The sequence below is a fragment of the Amphiprion ocellaris genome, chromosome 7, assembly GCF_022539595.1.
Source record: "Amphiprion ocellaris isolate individual 3 ecotype Okinawa chromosome 7, ASM2253959v1, whole genome shotgun sequence".
In the NCBI taxonomy this organism is placed as follows: Eukaryota; Metazoa; Chordata; class Actinopteri; family Pomacentridae; genus Amphiprion; species Amphiprion ocellaris.
The window spans coordinates 35,352,101-35,368,659 of NC_072772.1; the positions used below are offsets into that span (position 1 = coordinate 35,352,101).

General features: G+C 41.2%; 2 protein-coding genes across 4 annotated transcripts; both read right to left on the reverse strand.

Moving 5' to 3' along the window:
• Window positions 1–392: 392 nt before the first annotated feature.
• LOC111579694 (claudin-19-like) lies at window positions 393–5,172 on the reverse strand. 2 transcript variants are annotated; one of them, XM_055011875.1, is made up of 7 exons: window positions 4,837–4,888; window positions 2,865–2,939; window positions 2,458–2,826; window positions 2,211–2,375; window positions 1,036–1,117; window positions 840–953; window positions 393–578 (listed from the first exon to the last, which is right to left on the reverse strand). In XM_055011875.1, the coding sequence occupies exons 3-7, from the start codon at window positions 2,672–2,674 to the stop codon at window positions 485–487; spliced, it is 672 nt and encodes a 223-aa protein (XP_054867850.1). In that variant the 5' UTR covers window positions 2,675–2,826; window positions 2,865–2,939; window positions 4,837–4,888; the 3' UTR covers window positions 393–484. The 2 variants fall into 2 exon arrangements, with proteins under 2 accessions (XP_054867850.1, XP_054867849.1); XM_055011874.1 differs by having other exon boundaries at window positions 2,458–2,939; window positions 4,837–5,172.
• Window positions 5,173–6,941: 1,769 nt separating this feature from the next.
• Window positions 6,942–16,064, reverse strand: LOC111579678 (presenilins-associated rhomboid-like protein, mitochondrial). 2 transcript variants are annotated; one of them, XM_023287057.3, is made up of 10 exons: window positions 15,907–16,064; window positions 12,406–12,625; window positions 11,842–11,982; window positions 11,569–11,617; window positions 10,828–10,923; window positions 10,603–10,752; window positions 10,445–10,515; window positions 8,918–9,019; window positions 8,741–8,838; window positions 6,942–7,617 (listed from the first exon to the last, which is right to left on the reverse strand). In XM_023287057.3, exons 1-10 carry the CDS (start codon window positions 15,981–15,983, stop codon window positions 7,494–7,496), a joined length of 1,128 nt encoding a protein of 375 aa, XP_023142825.1. In that variant the 5' UTR covers window positions 15,984–16,064; the 3' UTR covers window positions 6,942–7,493. The 2 variants fall into 2 exon arrangements, with proteins under 2 accessions (XP_023142825.1, XP_023142832.1); XM_023287064.3 differs by having other exon boundaries at window positions 12,406–12,622; window positions 15,907–16,063.
• Between the last annotated feature and the right edge of the window lie 495 nt (window positions 16,065–16,559).

The following is a 16,559-nucleotide window of genomic DNA, read 5'->3' on the forward strand; positions in this document are numbered from 1 at the left end:
TTCAGTAATTTTCCAAACTTTATTTAAAATTTGTCTAAATTTTTTTTTTGACTAATTATTTATGGACTGAATTGATCCATATTTAGGGTTTGATCAGAAGTAATCTGCATGGTGAGTTTATTTAATATATTTAACTGGAGAACATGAAGCTCTTGATTGGCTGGTTGTTGGTGAAATGCATGCTGGGAGTCGTAGTCCTTCAGAAACAGCTTTTTTTTCACATAGTGATGATTTGTCGCCTCCTGGTGGCAGAAAGTCAAACTGCAGGGATTCAAACAAAATAAAGAGAATTTGGAACTCCAAAGTGTTCAAAATTACAGAAATAAATAAAAACATCCTTCCTGTGAGAAATAAATCAAATAAAAATGGCTGACGAAGACCCATAGAAACAGTCCAGATTCAACAAACAATTTATTTACAACAGAAACAGAAATTTTCAGGTTTTCGGACAGAAAATAAAAACGATATTTAGACGTTTAGTGGTTCAGACGTAAGCTTTGGAGCTGCTGCTTTCTGAAGCTGCTGCTGATCTGTAGATGTTCTGACCTCGACCGGAGCTGGAATAATACAAAAACTGCCTGTAAACAAACAAACAAAAAAACAACAAACATGACTTACTCACACATATTACAAACACACAGACACCAGATTTCTACATTAAAAAAAAACGAAAGACAGATTTTATGGTCAAACAGCAGAAAACTGGTTCAACTTTTTTTTTGTACTTCTGAAGACAAACTGAAAACTTTGAACCTTTTCAGACCACTGTTTCACTGTTTCTGAGCCATGCTGCATTTATTTATTCATCCAGGAGCTTTGATTTGAAGATTTGTTTCTACCTGACAGGAGGGCCAGAGTTTATCCTCCTGCAGGAGCAGCAGAGCATCGATCCTCCCAGTAAAGCCAAACTGGAAGCTGCCCAACCCAGATACAAACCAGCACCGAGCTCGAAGCTGCAGGACCAACAATCAGCATCATCGGCATGTATAAATATAAATATATTTACTGTCTATATAAGTAGAGTCTGTGACTGACCGGACGCCTCCATAGAGAGGATCATAGAAATCCTGGATGACTTTGGCAGCGTACCAGGAAACTGCAGTCAGAGTGAAAACACCTGAAGAAGAAAAACAACAGAACAAACATAAGTTAAAGCTAGTCAAGGTTTATGTTGTACTAACTTTGTTCTCTGTTGTAGAGATTCAGGGAAACTAACTCACTAACGTTCCTAAAATGACTCAACAAGAGTCCAAAATACCAAAAACTTGTCAAAAAGGAGTTTTAACAATCGGTCGACATGGTGCAGAAGTGTCCAAAAAAGACTAAATGTGTCCAAAATGACATAAACCTGCCCCAAAGCAGCCAGAAATCACCCAAAGTTGCAGAAAAATGGTGCGAAACACCTCAACAGTGTACAAAAATACATCTGAGACAGTCCAAAATGACTCAAAAATGTCTAAAATGTTTTTTAAAAGTATAAAATTACTTAAACTTGGCCCAAAATGATTTAGAAATGCTCAAACATTTCTAGAAGATCACCTGAAATGACAAAAACTCTAAAAAGACTCAAAAATTGTCCAAATGTCACATCATGATGCTGCCACCACCGTGCTTCATATATGATGCCGCCACCACCGTGCTTCACATCATGATGCCGCCACCACCGTGCTTTACGTCATGATGCTGCCACCACCATGCTTCACATCATGATGCTGCCACCACCGTGCTTCACATCATGATGCTGCCACCACCGTGCTTCACATCATGATGCTGCCACCACCGTGCTTCACATCATGATGCTGCCACCACCGTGCTTCACAGTGGGGATGGTGTGTTTGTGATGATGTTCAGTGTTTGGTGTCCAAGAAGAACATCATCTGATACAATCCTTTCTTTCAATTCAGTTTTATTTTTATCGCGCAGTTTCACGTGTGTCATCTCACAGCGCTTAGTGTGGTACAGTACAGCCCTTAGATTTAGAAACAGAGAACCCAACAATCCAAAGATGCTTTTGGATTCCCTTTGAGCGATGGTGGGTAGGAACCAAAACCATTGGGAAAAGGAAGAGAACAAAAAAACCTCCGGCAGCACCAGGCTCAGGGAAGGCAGATATCTGCCACGACTGGTTGGGTTCAGTTGGTTTCGGTTGTTTTAAGATATTTCAACATCTACTTTATTTACTGTGTTCTCGTATTTTCATTGTTTCCTACCAGACAGGATGAACATGACTCCTCCACTCAGTGCGATCTGGTCTTTGACTTGATCTGATGTTCGGCCGATTTTGGTGCATTTCAGTCCGAGAACCGAGAGGATGATGGCGGCGAAGCCGAGCAGCAGCGAGATGATCATCAGAGCTCTGCAGGTCTGCAGGTGAACTGCAGGTGAATCAGAGTTTACAGGTGTGACCACAGGAAGACAGGAAGTACCTTTAGAAAAAGTAATCGGAGTACTTCCTACCAGGGAGTCCCAGGACCGTCTTGAAGCGGCTGCACTGGACGGAACCGAGCGACGTGGCGGCGCAGCTCATCCACAGACCTTCAAACGTCCACTGGCTGCTGCTCACCGACTCGGCCTGACTCCTCACCTTCCACACCTGGGAGGAGGTGCAGCTGGACTGGAGGCACCAGGAGACCACGCCCAGAACCAGACCCACCACCTGGAGGGCCACTGCCATGCTGCTGGACGGACCCACGCACACCTGGAGATACCTGGAGGCACCTGGAAGCACCTGGACACACCTGGATACAACTGGAGGCCTGAGGAACACCCAAGGAACACCTGGAAGAACCTGGAGACTTGAGGAACACCTGGAAACTTGAGGAACACCTGGAGACTTGAGGAACACCTGGAGACTTGAGGAACACCTGGAAACCTGAGGAACACCTGGAGACCTGAGGAACACCTGGAGACTCGAGGAACACCTGGAGACTTCTGGAGATCTGAGGAACACATTATAGAACATTCTTTTATCAAACATTCCCCCGATGTTCTATGAAACCCACAGAAAAAATGTTCTCAAACCAACATTCAGGAAACATTTTATTGAGCATGACTGAATGTTTTCCGTACAGAACGTTCCATAATGTTCCTGTCATTTGATATATTAAAAGTAGAACATCATGGAACGTTTTTCTAGAATACGGTTCCACAACTGAGAAAGGATGTTCTCAATGCAACATTCAGAAAAAAATGTTTTGAAACTGTTGAAGACCTCAGATGGAACATTCTGCCTTTTTGTTGAAGGAACACATTATAGAGCGTTCGTCTACAAGTTGATTCTAGGATGGTCTAAATACAACATTCAGAAAAACGTTTCATAGATCTTATAAATACCTCAGATGTCAGAACATTCTTTAGAAGATGTTCCTGTACTGTTAACAAAGGTGGAACATTCTATCTAAAATGTTCTAAAGACATTCTTTCGCAAAAACATTTTCACAATGTTCCGTGACAACAAAGGAGCTCTCAAACCAGCGTTCAAAAATGTTCTCCAGATGTCGTCGAGGCCTCAGATGACAGAACGTTCTATAATGTTCCTGTAATGTGATAAAGATGGAACATTTTGCCTTTTAGTTGAGGGAACGCATTATAGAACGTTCTTCTATATGATGTTTCCACAGTGATCACAGCAGAAGGATGTGTTCAATGCAACATTCAAAAAATGTTCCAGATGCTATTGAAGGAACAGATTATAGAATGTTCATCGATAAGATGAGTCTAGGATGTTCTAAATGCAACATTCACAAAATGTTTTAAAGATGTTATTGAGGACTCAGATGACATAACGTTCTTTAGAAGATGTTCCTGTACTGTTAACAAAGGCAGAACGTTCTACCTGCAATGTTCTGAGGATGTTCTTCAGTAAAACATTCTCACAATGTTCCGTGACAACAAAAGAGTTCTCAAACCAATGTTCAAAAAAATGTTCTCCAGATGTTGCCAAGGCCTCAGATGACAGAACGTTTTTATACAGAATGCTTTAGAACGTTCCTATAACGTTCCCAATGATAACAACAAAAGGATGTTTTCAATACAACATTCAGAAAAATTTTTAAAGATGTTATCAAGCCACCAGATGACAGAACATTCTTTAGAAGACGTTCCTCTACTGTCCTTTATATAAGAAGGTGGAACATTCTGCATTTTTGTTGAAGGAACACATGATAGAACGTTCATTTACAAGATGATTCTAGGATGTTCTAAATGCAACATTCACAAAATGTTTTAAAGATGTTATTGAGACCTCAGATGACAGAACATTTTGTAATGTTCCTATACTGTGGTACAGTGAAGGTGGAACAGTTCCACAATGATAACACAAGATGAATGTTCTCAATGGAACATTCCAAAAATGTTTTCAGCCTCAAATGACAGAATTTTCTTTATGAGACGTTCCTGTACTGTAAAATATTGACAAAGGTGGAACATTCTGGCTGCAACGTTCTAGGGATGTTGTTAAGGGAACCCAGGGTAGAATCTAAAAAACGTTCCAACGATGTTAGATGATAACAAATGAAGAACATTCTTGGTACAACGTTCAGTTTTGAGAACATTAGATGTTTACCACCAGACATTTAGAACATCTTTAGTTATCCTGCCTTTAAGAAGAACATTCTGGGAACTAAAGGAAAAACGTCTACTGAAAACAGTAGTAGAACTTTAAAGAAGTTCCTCAGAATGTTTTTAGAACATAAAAAATGTAGCTGAGTTGACCCCTCAGTTTGGGTCACGTTCTTCACGAAAACCAAACAAAGCAAGAACCTGAAATGTTCCACCTGTGAGGTAAAATAAAACACATCAGACTAGTGTTCTATGTGTTTTCATCGAGGTTCTTACCGTCGCCTCAGACTCTGAGGTTCCTCTTGGTTCTGGTTCTCTGCAGCGTTTCTGATCTGAACAGTTTGGTTGTTTCTGATCCTCTGAGGTTTTTTGCTGCTGGATTTCAGGTCGATGAACTTTGGGGAACTCCTCTGAACACACATCAGAATCGATGTTCAGTTTCACCTCCAGCTGGTTGTTGGGAGTCAACGGATCCAAAAACATTCCTCAGAAACTCACACGAATGTTTAATAATGGCGCCTTTTAGACAAGAACTTACAGAAAAGACTTTCATGTCAAAGTGAGAACAGATCTCTACAAATTAATGTCAGTTAATTAAGAATATAAAACATGAACTAAAATTCCTGTTGGTCTCCATCAGTCTAAACATCTGGACGCTGAAGTTTTACCTCATTCTTCTATAAAACTGATCAAACTCTGTCATGATGCTGCCACCACCATGCTTCACATCATGATGCTGCCACCACCGTGCTTCACGTTATGATGCTGCCACCACCATGCTTCACATCATGATGCTGCCACCACCATGCTTCACGTCATGATGCTGCCACCACCGTGCTTCACGTCATGATGCTGCCACCACCGTGCTTCACGTCATGATGCTGCCACCACCGTGCTTCACGTCATGATGCTGCCACCACCGTGCTTCACGTCATGATGCTGCCACCACCGTGCTTCACGTCATGATGCTGCCACCACCGTGCTTCACGTCATGATGCTGCCACCACCGTGCTTCACGTCATGATGCTGCCACCACCATGCTTCACATCATGATGCTGCCACCACCGTGCTTCACGTCATGATGCTGCCACCACCATGCTTCACGTCATGATGCTGCCGCCACCGTGCTTCACGTCATGATGCTGCCACCACCATGCTTCACGTCATGATGCTGCCGCCACCGTGCTTCACGTCATGATGCTGCCACCTCCGTGCTTCACATCATGATGCTGCCACCACCGTGCTTCACATCATGATGCTGCCACCACCGTGCTTCACATCATGATGCTGCCACCTCCGTGCTTCACATCATGATGCTGCCACCACCGTGCTTCACATCATGATGCTGCCACCACCGTGCTTCACATCATGATGCTGCCACCACCATGCTTCACATCATGATGCTGCCACCACCATGCTTCACAGTGGGGATGATGTGTTTATGATGATGTTCAGTGTTTGGTGTCCATCAAATATATCATCTAGTCTGATTCCCATAAAGCTCCATCCTGGTCTCCTCAGACCAAAGAACCTTCTTCCAGGTGTCTTCAGAGTCTCCACATGTCTTCTAGTGAACTCTAGTCCAGATTTAATTGGAACTTTTTCCAACAGAGTCTTTCTCTTTGTCTCCATAAAGCTTTGACTGGTGAAGAACAGACAACAGTTTTTGGATGAACAGTCTCTAACATCTCAGCTGCTGAAGCTGGAACTCCTTCAGAGGAGTCATAGAAGTCTTGGTGGCCTCCATCACTAGTCTCTTTCTTCTCAGTCTCTCAGTTTTTGAGGACTTCCTGTTGTAGTCAGATTTCTTCATGTTCCATCTTCCTTCTATTTCTTAATGATGGATTTAACTGGACTCCAAGAGATCTTCAGGAACTTGGAAATGTTCTTGTATCATCCTGACCGACACTTTTCAACAACCTTTTCTCAGAGTTTGTTGGTTCTTTAGTTCCCAGTTGTTGGTCAGTTAGTCTGAACTGTACCTGTGTGTTGTGTTTGTGTCCATGTGACAGTTGGTGGACTTCAGACTTTCTGTTTATCAACTGCATGTTTGCAGTTTTACTCATCGTGAGGTTTGAGGTTGATTCAGACTTTAACCTGCAGACCACAGAATGATCCAACTGTCTGACTGGAACAATCTCCATTTTAGCAAAACATCCAGTAATCAACACATGGATCTTAAATATGTTGGATTCCACAGGATAATTATGAACATCCAGAACCCTAGAAGTGTTTTACTCAACCTATCATGACCATGTTGACTATTTCTATAAAAATAAAACACAGTCAAGAGCTAAACAGTTTTGTGCAGATATTTCCTACAAATAAATAACAAGCTGTTTAAATAGATCTTGGCTGTTAAATGTGAGGCAGATTCCAAGTCTGATTTCATCATTTTACAGTTTTTATTTGAAAGAAAAAGCGACAAACATAAATAAGCAGAAAGACAGATGAAAGGAGATGGAGTTCGTGTCCGAATATAGTCAGTCTTGGAGAAATGTTTCTTTTCCTGATTCTGTCCCGACTTTTCACAATAAATACCACATTCAGTGTTTGTCTAATTTCAGTGTTTCCACATAGAAATCTGCTCCACAAAACTGATCAATTGATAAAAAACACAAATAAATCACTTAATAATCTGCAAAACATTTCAATAAACAGAATCTTTTGGGGGGTTTTGAGGCTAAAATGGACTTTTGGTGTCTTTATTGGACAAATAATTACCTGATTGATTGTTAAAGGAGGATTTTTAGTTGCAGTTGTGAAGTTTTCTCAGTTTTTTGTCTTTACGGGGGAAAAAACTAAACAAAACCAGACGTGAACGTTAAATCCAGACTCCCACCCGTCTCCTGGGAGTCGCAGAGATTCTGTGCTTCTGTCTGTACATTTTTTACATCTTTACAGGTTAGTTTTTTATTTCCCATCATCGTCGATCAAACCGAACCTCCTCGGTCTCCTCCCCCTCCTCGTCCTCCTCCGGTTCTCAGCTCGTGCCAAAGTTTAACAAAAGGTTCTCGGTTCTTCCAGATCAACTCGTGGCCGAAAAGTATGTACCATCTGAGGAGAGACGGAAGGAAACGTTTTAGAAAATAAACTAAAAAAAAGTTGAAATGATTATTAGCCATCACAATCTTTGTTTGTTCCACCTGGATGAATGTGAATCAGGTCAGACTTAAATATTACTTGTTTTTACTTGAACTTCTTACAGTACGACGCCTACCAAACCCTTTTTTTTTTTTTTACTGAAATGGTTCTGATTCTGGACATATTAAAGACTTTTCGATTGTTTGTCAGCTTCCTGAAGTTGTGTCTTTTGTGTTTGTGAGATTTTCTGGCTTTACAAGTTTCAAATTTATCCTGGAAAACTACTGATGTGTTTGCAGTGTTAGCAGGTCGAAGTAGCTAAGGAACTATACAAGATTCATCTTTAGTCCGAACAGCTGTTGTGTGACACCAACTGCACATATTCCTAATGTTCTGTCATCTTCATGCTGTGGTTCTGCTTTAAACGGATTTGATTGGTGAACAGCACAAAAACTAACTAAACCTCATCAGCATGACTAAAATGTGACTAAAAGTAAAAACCATGTACGGGGGGGTCTCAACTTAACGTGATTGTTGCCATAAGCGGGAACTCACATACTGTGACTTATGTGGCAACTACCGGCGAATGTAACGTAGTCTTCCTCGCATAGCGCCGACAATGTGTTTGTCCTCTTCGTTCGCCAACTAGTTCCGTGTGAAATTTAACGTTGCAAACACCGTACGTCGGAATGATGGAACATGATTTTCTTAGATGGCGACATAACCACGAAACGCTGTAGGTCAAGGACGTCGTAAACCGAGGACCTGGTGTTCTTTTAAAACTACTCTTTATCACAAAAAGTACTTCATAACTTAATTAAGCAGGGGAGTAACAGTTCTTTTTTTTTAATTGAATTACTTTTCACTTTAAAAATCAACAAAACACATAACTTGCACATGTCGGAGCCATGTTTCCAGCTGCAAATGAAGACATAATGACACCGGAGTTATTGCTGGTCACGGAGGAATATGCCTGAATAATACTTGGCATGGACAATTTTGTGAGAGATTGCAGAGAGCAAAAGTGACAATAAACACTAATGAATGACTTAATAAATCGAGCCAGCAGCTGTTTTCCATCATTAACTTAACTCACATTCCAAACAGGGCTCCTCCTAAATGAGCGCCGTGGTCGAAGAACCTCCATCCCAGCACCAGACCGGCCGTATCCATGGCAACGATGGCCTTCAGAGCCTGTGGACGGGTACAGAGGACGAGGTTAGGGTGGACGGTGAGGGTTGGTAAAGGGGTAAACCAGGTGAGGGGTTCTTACGTTGGCGGCCGTGAAGGTGAACATGGGGAAGAAGATGATGGCCAGTTTGGCTTCTGGCATTTTGGTGCAAACGGCAGCCAGGACCGTCATGATGGCGCCGGACTGGAACCAGAAACACGTTTATGAATCCTGAAGTCCTACAGAGTCGGTACTGGGTGGTATTTTCATGATTTAAATCTTCTTCTTGTTGCACTTTAATACGAAGCTACATTCACTTCTAACCAGCCAAAGAGTCGAGAGAAGCTCAATAAATAAGTGATTTTTGCTCTTCTATCGGTGAATTTTATGGAAATATAAACACTGACGCTTATTAACAGTCAGAACCAGAGATTAGAAATAGGTCATGATAAATATCCATCAAATTGTGCAGCAGAAATTATGTTTATTGCAATTTTCTACTTTAGTTTTGGGACAACTTTTTGTTTCTCTGACTGCCGTGTTAGGGCTCCTTGTGGTTGTTTTGTGTGTATTTGTGTCCCATTCGTGCTGTTGTGTTTCTTTGCAGTACTTTTCTGTCTTTCTGTGGTTGTTTTGTATCTCTTTGTCATCATCTTGTGTCTTTTTTTGGTTGTTTTTGTAAGTCTGGGGTCTTTTCGTGTCTCTCTGCCGTTGTTTTGCGTCTGTAATTCTGCGTGTCTGTTTGCTTTCTCAGTCTTTGTGATGGTCTTCTGTCTTTTGTGGTCATTTTGTGTGTTTTTGTGGATATTTTTTGTCTCTTTGTGTTTGATTTGTGTCTCTTTATGGTGATTTAGTCTCTTTTTGTGGTGATTTTGTGTCTTTTTCTGGTTGTTTCGTGTCTCTTTGTGGTCATTTTGTGTCTCTGGTCTTTGTGTGGTTTTTTTTGTGGTCATTTTGTGTCTTTTCCCAGTTGTTTTGTGTCTCTTTGTGGTCTTTTCGTGTCTTTTTCTGTTTTTTTGTGTCTCCTCGTGGTCTTTTCATGTCTCTTTGTGGTTGTTTTGTGTCTGATTTGTGTCTCTGTAGTCATTTTGTGTCTTTTTTTGGTCATTTTGTGTCTTTTTCTAGTTGTTTTGTGTCTCTTTGTGGACTTTTTGTGTCTGTGTTTGATTTGTGTCTCTTGGTGGTCATTTTGTGTCTTTTTCTGGTCATTTTATGTCTTTTTCTGGTCATTTTGTGTCTTTTTCTGGTTGTTTTGTGTGTCTTTGTGGTCTTTTCGTGTCTCTTTGTGGTTGTTTTGAGTCTCTTTGTGGTTGTTTTGTGTCTTGTTGTGTCTCTTTGTTTGATTTGTGTCTCTTTGTAGTCATTTTGTGTCTTTTTGTGGTCATTTTGTGTCTTTTTCTGGTTGTTTTGTGTCTTGTTGTGGTCTTTTCGTGTCTCTTTGTGTTTGATTTGTGTCTCTTTGAGGTCATTTTGTGTCTTACTGGTTGTCTGGTCTGTCTCTTAGCGTCTTGGTTTGCTGACAGTTGGTTTGTGAAACTGCTAAACTCTAATAATTTCTCCTCTGCAGCAGAAGGAGCGTTCATTCTTTTGTTTCCCAGAACTTTCTAAAAGCAGTTTGTTGGTTCTTACCGCTCCGAGTGATGGACCGAACCTCCCCGTGGCCGTCTTACAGACATAACTGACAAACGTGGAAACAACACCTGGACACAGAGGGAACAGAATCAATGATCTCAGTCTATGAACCACAAACACGGCGTTTTTACTGCATTACGTTCATCCTGCAGCACCTGCAGACAGGTACACGGCCATGAACTGCTCCCGGCCCAGCATGGAGACGGCGCTGGTGGAGAAGCTCCAGAGGACGTACATGTTGGCGGCCATGTGGAAGAAGGAGAAGTGGCTGAACGTGGAGAGCAGCATGGGAGAGCAGAGAGTCCCTGCAGGAGGTCAGAAACTCACATTTACTGCCTGATGTTTTAGAGAGACCCTGAACGCACCGTCGGCGGACTCACTGGACGCGGGGTTAGCGGTGAAGTATCGGATCATGAAGCGCTGCAGGGACGGGACTCTCCAGCAGCAGAAGACGATGGCGTTAGCAGCAATGATCCCTGGGAGAAAAAAAACAGAACATTATTGTTGTTCTGTATGAGACTTTAACTGTCTTTTTGTGTCTCTTTGTGGTCTTTTCATGTCCGTTTGTGGTTGATTTGTGTCTTTTTTTGGTCATTTTGTGTCTCTGAGGTCATCTTGTGTTTTTTTGTGTTGATTTGTGTCTCTTTGCGTTTTCTTTGTGGTTGTTTTGTGGTTGATTTGTGTCTCTTTTTGGTCATTTTGTGTCTGAGATCATCTTGTGTTTTTTGTGGTTGATTTGTGTCTCTTTGTGGTCTTTTCGTGCCTCTGTCATTTTGTGTCTCTTTGTGGTCTTTTCGAGTCTCTTCACAGTTGTTTTGTGTCTGTATTGTTGTGTGTCTTTGTCATTTTCTACATCTTTGTGATGTCTTTTGTTGTCATTCTGTGTCGGGATGTAAACATGAAACCGTGTCGCATTATTATTGTTCTGTATTAGACTTTAACTGTCTGTGGATCTACAAATATTTAAGTAAAGTTCCTTTGACTTCATTTACAGATTGTTAAACTAAAAACATCTGAGGAGTTCTGAGACTTTACAGAGAAGTGGTGCTTCATTTAAGTGCTGGTGTAAAACTTGTACGTTCTGCTTTTCTTCCCTGTTTCTCTGCTGTCCGTCGACTCACCTGTTACCGTCTTCTGTCCTTCACTCAGGCTGTTCCACCATTGGTTGATCTGAAACACAAACAGCCAATCACAACTTCGCTTTGCTTCTTTATGTCCTCATTTTGGGTCTTTTTATCGTCCTGACATTATTTTCTTTAACAGTTTTGATCACTTTTAATAAAAAAAAAAATCTTCATCACCTTTCAAAAAAAATCATCCTCACCTATTTTTGTTTTTATCGTCTATATGTCTTTTCCTCACCTCTTTGTTTACATATCTTAAATCCTCCTCACCTCTTTTCTTACATCTCCTCGTTTCTGAGGTCGAACTCTCTCCAGCCAATCGGCTCGGATCTCGTCGAAGTAACTCTGGACTCGAGACTTGAGCGACTCGTACTGCCAGATGGCCGCCGAGCCGAAGGAGCAGCCTGTAAACTGACATGGAGTTAACACCTGTCTGTGACATCACCGCTGACTTCATCACCTGAAACTACAGGTAAACATCACCCACATATAAACAACATCCACAGGTAAGCAAACACCTACAGCTAAACATCCACCTACAGGTAAACATCCACCTACAGGTAAACATTGCCTACAGGTAAACAACGCCTACAGGTAAACAACGCCTACAGGTAAACATTCACCTACAGGTAAACATTGCCTACAGGTAAACAACGCCTACAGGTAAACAACGCCTACAGGTAAACATTGTCTACAGATAAACAACGCCTACAGGTAAACATCCGCCTACAGGTAAACATCCACCTACAGGTAAACATTGCCTACAGGTAAACAACGCCTACAGGTAAACAACGCCTACAGGTAAACATCCACCTAGAGGTAAACAACACCTACCCCCACGGTGAAGACGAACGGTCGGAGCAGCCGGCCGAAGGCTCGCGGTGAACTGGGCGGAGCCTGCTGGTCCAGGTGGGGGGCGGGGCTCCGTCGGTGGGCGGCGGCCTCAGAGAGTTCTGTGTGGGCGGGGCCTAACTCCTCCTCCACCTTCTTCGGTTCTGGTTTTCTGGTTGCTTTCCTGAAGCTGCATCTCTGCTGGAGGCTGTGAGGCCACCTGCTGGACGGACACAGAACTTCAGCCACAGAAACACCACATAGAACTGTAGTTTATATAAAAAATAATTATTATAATTATATAATACAGGAAATCCTCATTATCACTATTAGCCAGCACTTTGATATTGATATTTTTAATATGTTTTTGTTAAACTTCAATTCTTCATAACAAATGTTTTTCTTCAGTTTCATGAGCTTCAATCAGTGCTGCCCTTTGCAAAAAGAGTTCAGAGTTCGACTTGGTTAAGTTTGAAGCTTTTTAAGGACAGAGCTTTGAGAGTACCAGAGAACTTTAAATGATCACAGAACAAAAAAAAAGCACAGCAGCATAACTAAAAGAAAACTGAACAGAGGAAGTTAGCATCCGTTAGCTTCTCTCCTGCTCTGTGCTCACGTAAGCTGCATTTTAACACTCGTGTCGTCCTGTGGGTCAAAATGACCCATGTAACCACAAACTGTTGAACAAAAATAGATACATCAGGCCTGGTTTATTGTCTATGAGAGACCTTTGTATTATTGTATCTTTTTTTTTAAGCTCTGTTTTGTAATTCTTGTGCTTCTTTCTGCCTCATCTCTATCCAGCTGCTGTAACATTTAAATTCTCCTGTGAGGAATCAATAAAGTTTATCTTATTTTTATGTGTTATTAAAGACTGAAAGTAAATTCAGAGTAGATAAATCAATACACAGTGAGACTATATTTTTAAAGCACTAGCAGTTCTCCTAAAGGTCCCAAACTCTTTATCTAAAAGGTGTTTTTATTCCCTGAACTTTAAAACTACTTTTTAACTTAACCAAAACAAAGATGGCGGTGTTCCAGTTTGACTGGTGATCAGGTTAACTGGCGATAGTTTCCGTCTCCAGATGTTTCGTCCGCAGATTCGTCACGATCAGACCTGGATTTACGTGAAATAAAGATACCAGATAAAGAAGACCTCGCCGAAAAACGTCGGCATCACTGCTTAATAAAGTCTATATCCATGTAAATATGATCTACAGACAGTAAAAAGAAATGTGCGGACCGAAATTAAAAAAAACACGTATTTTTCAAGTACGGTGAGAGGATTCGAAACCACGTAATCCAGCGATAAAATTACGAGACCACCGTTTTATTCATTGTGCTACCGATCAGCTCTGCAAGCATTCTGCTTCATCTATATGGATCACTGTCATCCTGCCAGGTGTTTAACACCTGGTGATTGTTCAGGAATCATGTCCATGTCAACTGGAGATAGTCACGACTTAACACAGGCTTCCTGGTTAAGAACGAGTCACAAAACTATTTATTGTCTCACCAAGAAAACCCACAACATAGAAGCACGTCCACTGCTGTGTTGTGTGTTATTTTGTGTGTTCAGTGGAACAGATCCAGAGCAGAACTTCAGGTTTAACTCGGGTTTGTTCTCAGAAACACTCAGACCCTCAGCAGCCTCCCATCAGAACAACATGCAGCAAAACATTAGCTTGATTTGCTAAAATGCATCAGAACAAACTGAGACCACGTTGTTTAGTCACTCAGAAAACAATAAAAACACGTTCAGTCATCCACGTCCTAACCGTCATTTCAGAGCACTTTAACCGCTGACAATATTTTTTTAAAAAGGAAGTAAAAGGATCCGACCTGGTCAAAACAAACAATATATTTGTGTGATTTGTGTCTTCCCAAACACCTTGGCTGGTTTAGAAATGGCAGAAGATACTGTTAAAGATGTCGCAGAGGAAGAATTGTGGTGTTTGACAGTATTTGATTTAATGACATGTTCCTAATCCACCTTAGAGTACATGTAGGCTAAATATACAAATATGGCAGCACAATATCTTCAGAGTCCAACAGGAATATCTGTAGCTGTAACGTTCAAATGTGACTGTAGTCACTTCAATACATGCAATAGGTGCTCATGGCTCACTGTGTAGCACGAATAAACCATTGTTTGTTTTGACCAGATCGAATCCCTTTACTTCCCTTTAAAAAAAAAATATTGTCAGCGGTTAAAGTGCTTTGAAATGAGGGGTTAGGACGTGGATGACTGAACGAGTTTTTATTGTTTTCTGAGTGACTAGTTTAAACAACGTGGTCTCAGTTTGTTCCGATGCATTTTAGCAAATAAAGCTGATGTTCAGGCTGCTGAGGGTCTGAGTGTTTCTGAGAACAAACCCGAGTTAAGCTCGAAGTTCTGCTCTGGATCTGTTCCACTGAACACACAAACTAACACACAACACAGCAGTGGACATGCTTCTGTGTTGTGGGTTTTCTTGGTGAGACAATAAATAGTTTTCTGACTCGTTCTTAACCAGGCAGCCTGTGTTAAGTTGTGACTATCCCCAGTTGACATGGACGTGTTTCCTGAACAATCACCAGGTGTTCAACACCTGACAGCATGACAAAGATCTATGTAGATAAAGCGAAATGCTTGTCGAGCTGATCGGGAGCACAATAAGTAAAATAGTGGTCTCGTAGTTTTATCGCTGGATTACGTGGGTTCGAATCCTCTCACCGTACTTGAAAAATATGTGCTTTTTTATTTCGGCCCGCACGTTTCTTTTTACTGTCTGTAGATGATATTTACATGGATATAGACTTTATTAAGTAGTGATGCCGACGTTTTTCGGCGAGGTCTTCTTTATTTGGTATCTTTATTTCACGTAAATCCAGGTCTGATCGTGACGAATCTGCGGACGAAACATCTGGAGACGGAAACTATCGCCAGTTAACCTGATCACCAGTTAAACTGGAACACCGGCGTCAATCTGACACAAACCGACTGTCTTAACCATGAAAATAGTCACAATTCCTTTTTATTGCCTTGAAAATGTCGTGTTGTTTAAATTCAGATAGTTAGAAAAGACTTTGAGGATTCTGGAGATGCATTTAGAACCACTGTGAGTGCTTTTTTAAAACGATCTTTAGAGCTCTTCAATTATTATTTATACAGAAACCGTTTATTAGCTCTGTGACCCGAACACAAGCTAATATAAGAGGAGGGTAAACCGGGGCTTAGTGACCGCTTTAGCTCAATATTTTCAGTAAATAATGTCAAAAATGAGATGTTCAATAAATAATTAACTGATAATTACATAAATAAACTGCCCACATATGAGTGAAGCGGCTTAAATCTGCTAGAAAAACAAACAAACACCCGGCAGTTCGCTCCGTTAGCCGCCTGCTAACGCTAGCCGGCTGCTTCTAACTGTCCTTGAAGCTAACGGAGCTAACTCCGAGCAGCGGGGCTCCGTCCGTCTGCTGGACGGAGAAGGACACTCCTGTCCGGCTGCGGGGACTCACCTGCCGTCCCTCACGGAGCTCCGTAACGTGTCTTCTCCGGTCAGCCGGAGCAGGACGGAACAGTTCCTCCACGCCATAATGGAGCCCGGAGACTCCGACTGTCAACCCCGGCTGGTGGTTCATACCCGGGTCAACACGGAGAGCAGGGCCGGGGGGTCACAGCGACACCCGGAGGACAACAGGTGGTACTGCACCAACCGGAAATATAATAATACTAATAATACTACTACTAATAATACTACTACTACTAATAATAATACTACTACTAATACTACTACTACTACTACTACTACTACTACTACTACTACTACTACTACTACTACTACTACTAATAATAATAATAATAATTATTATTATTATTATTCTTATTATTATTATTATTCTTATTATTATTATTATTATTATTATTATTATTTTAGTCTTTTTAACATTGTTTCTTTATATAGACTTGTACGTGTTTTATTTTCTTTTGTTTAATCTGGTGCTTATCTTTTCGTACAGTAACTTTTAAATCTTAATTACAGTAGAATTTGTCATTGTGTGTTGTTCCTAAATTTTATAAAACTGGTTAATGTTTGTTCATGTGCACCATGTTTATTAAATTTAAGATAAGTTTTATTGCCCCCACAGTGAAAGTAGGGCAAATTTTTCAG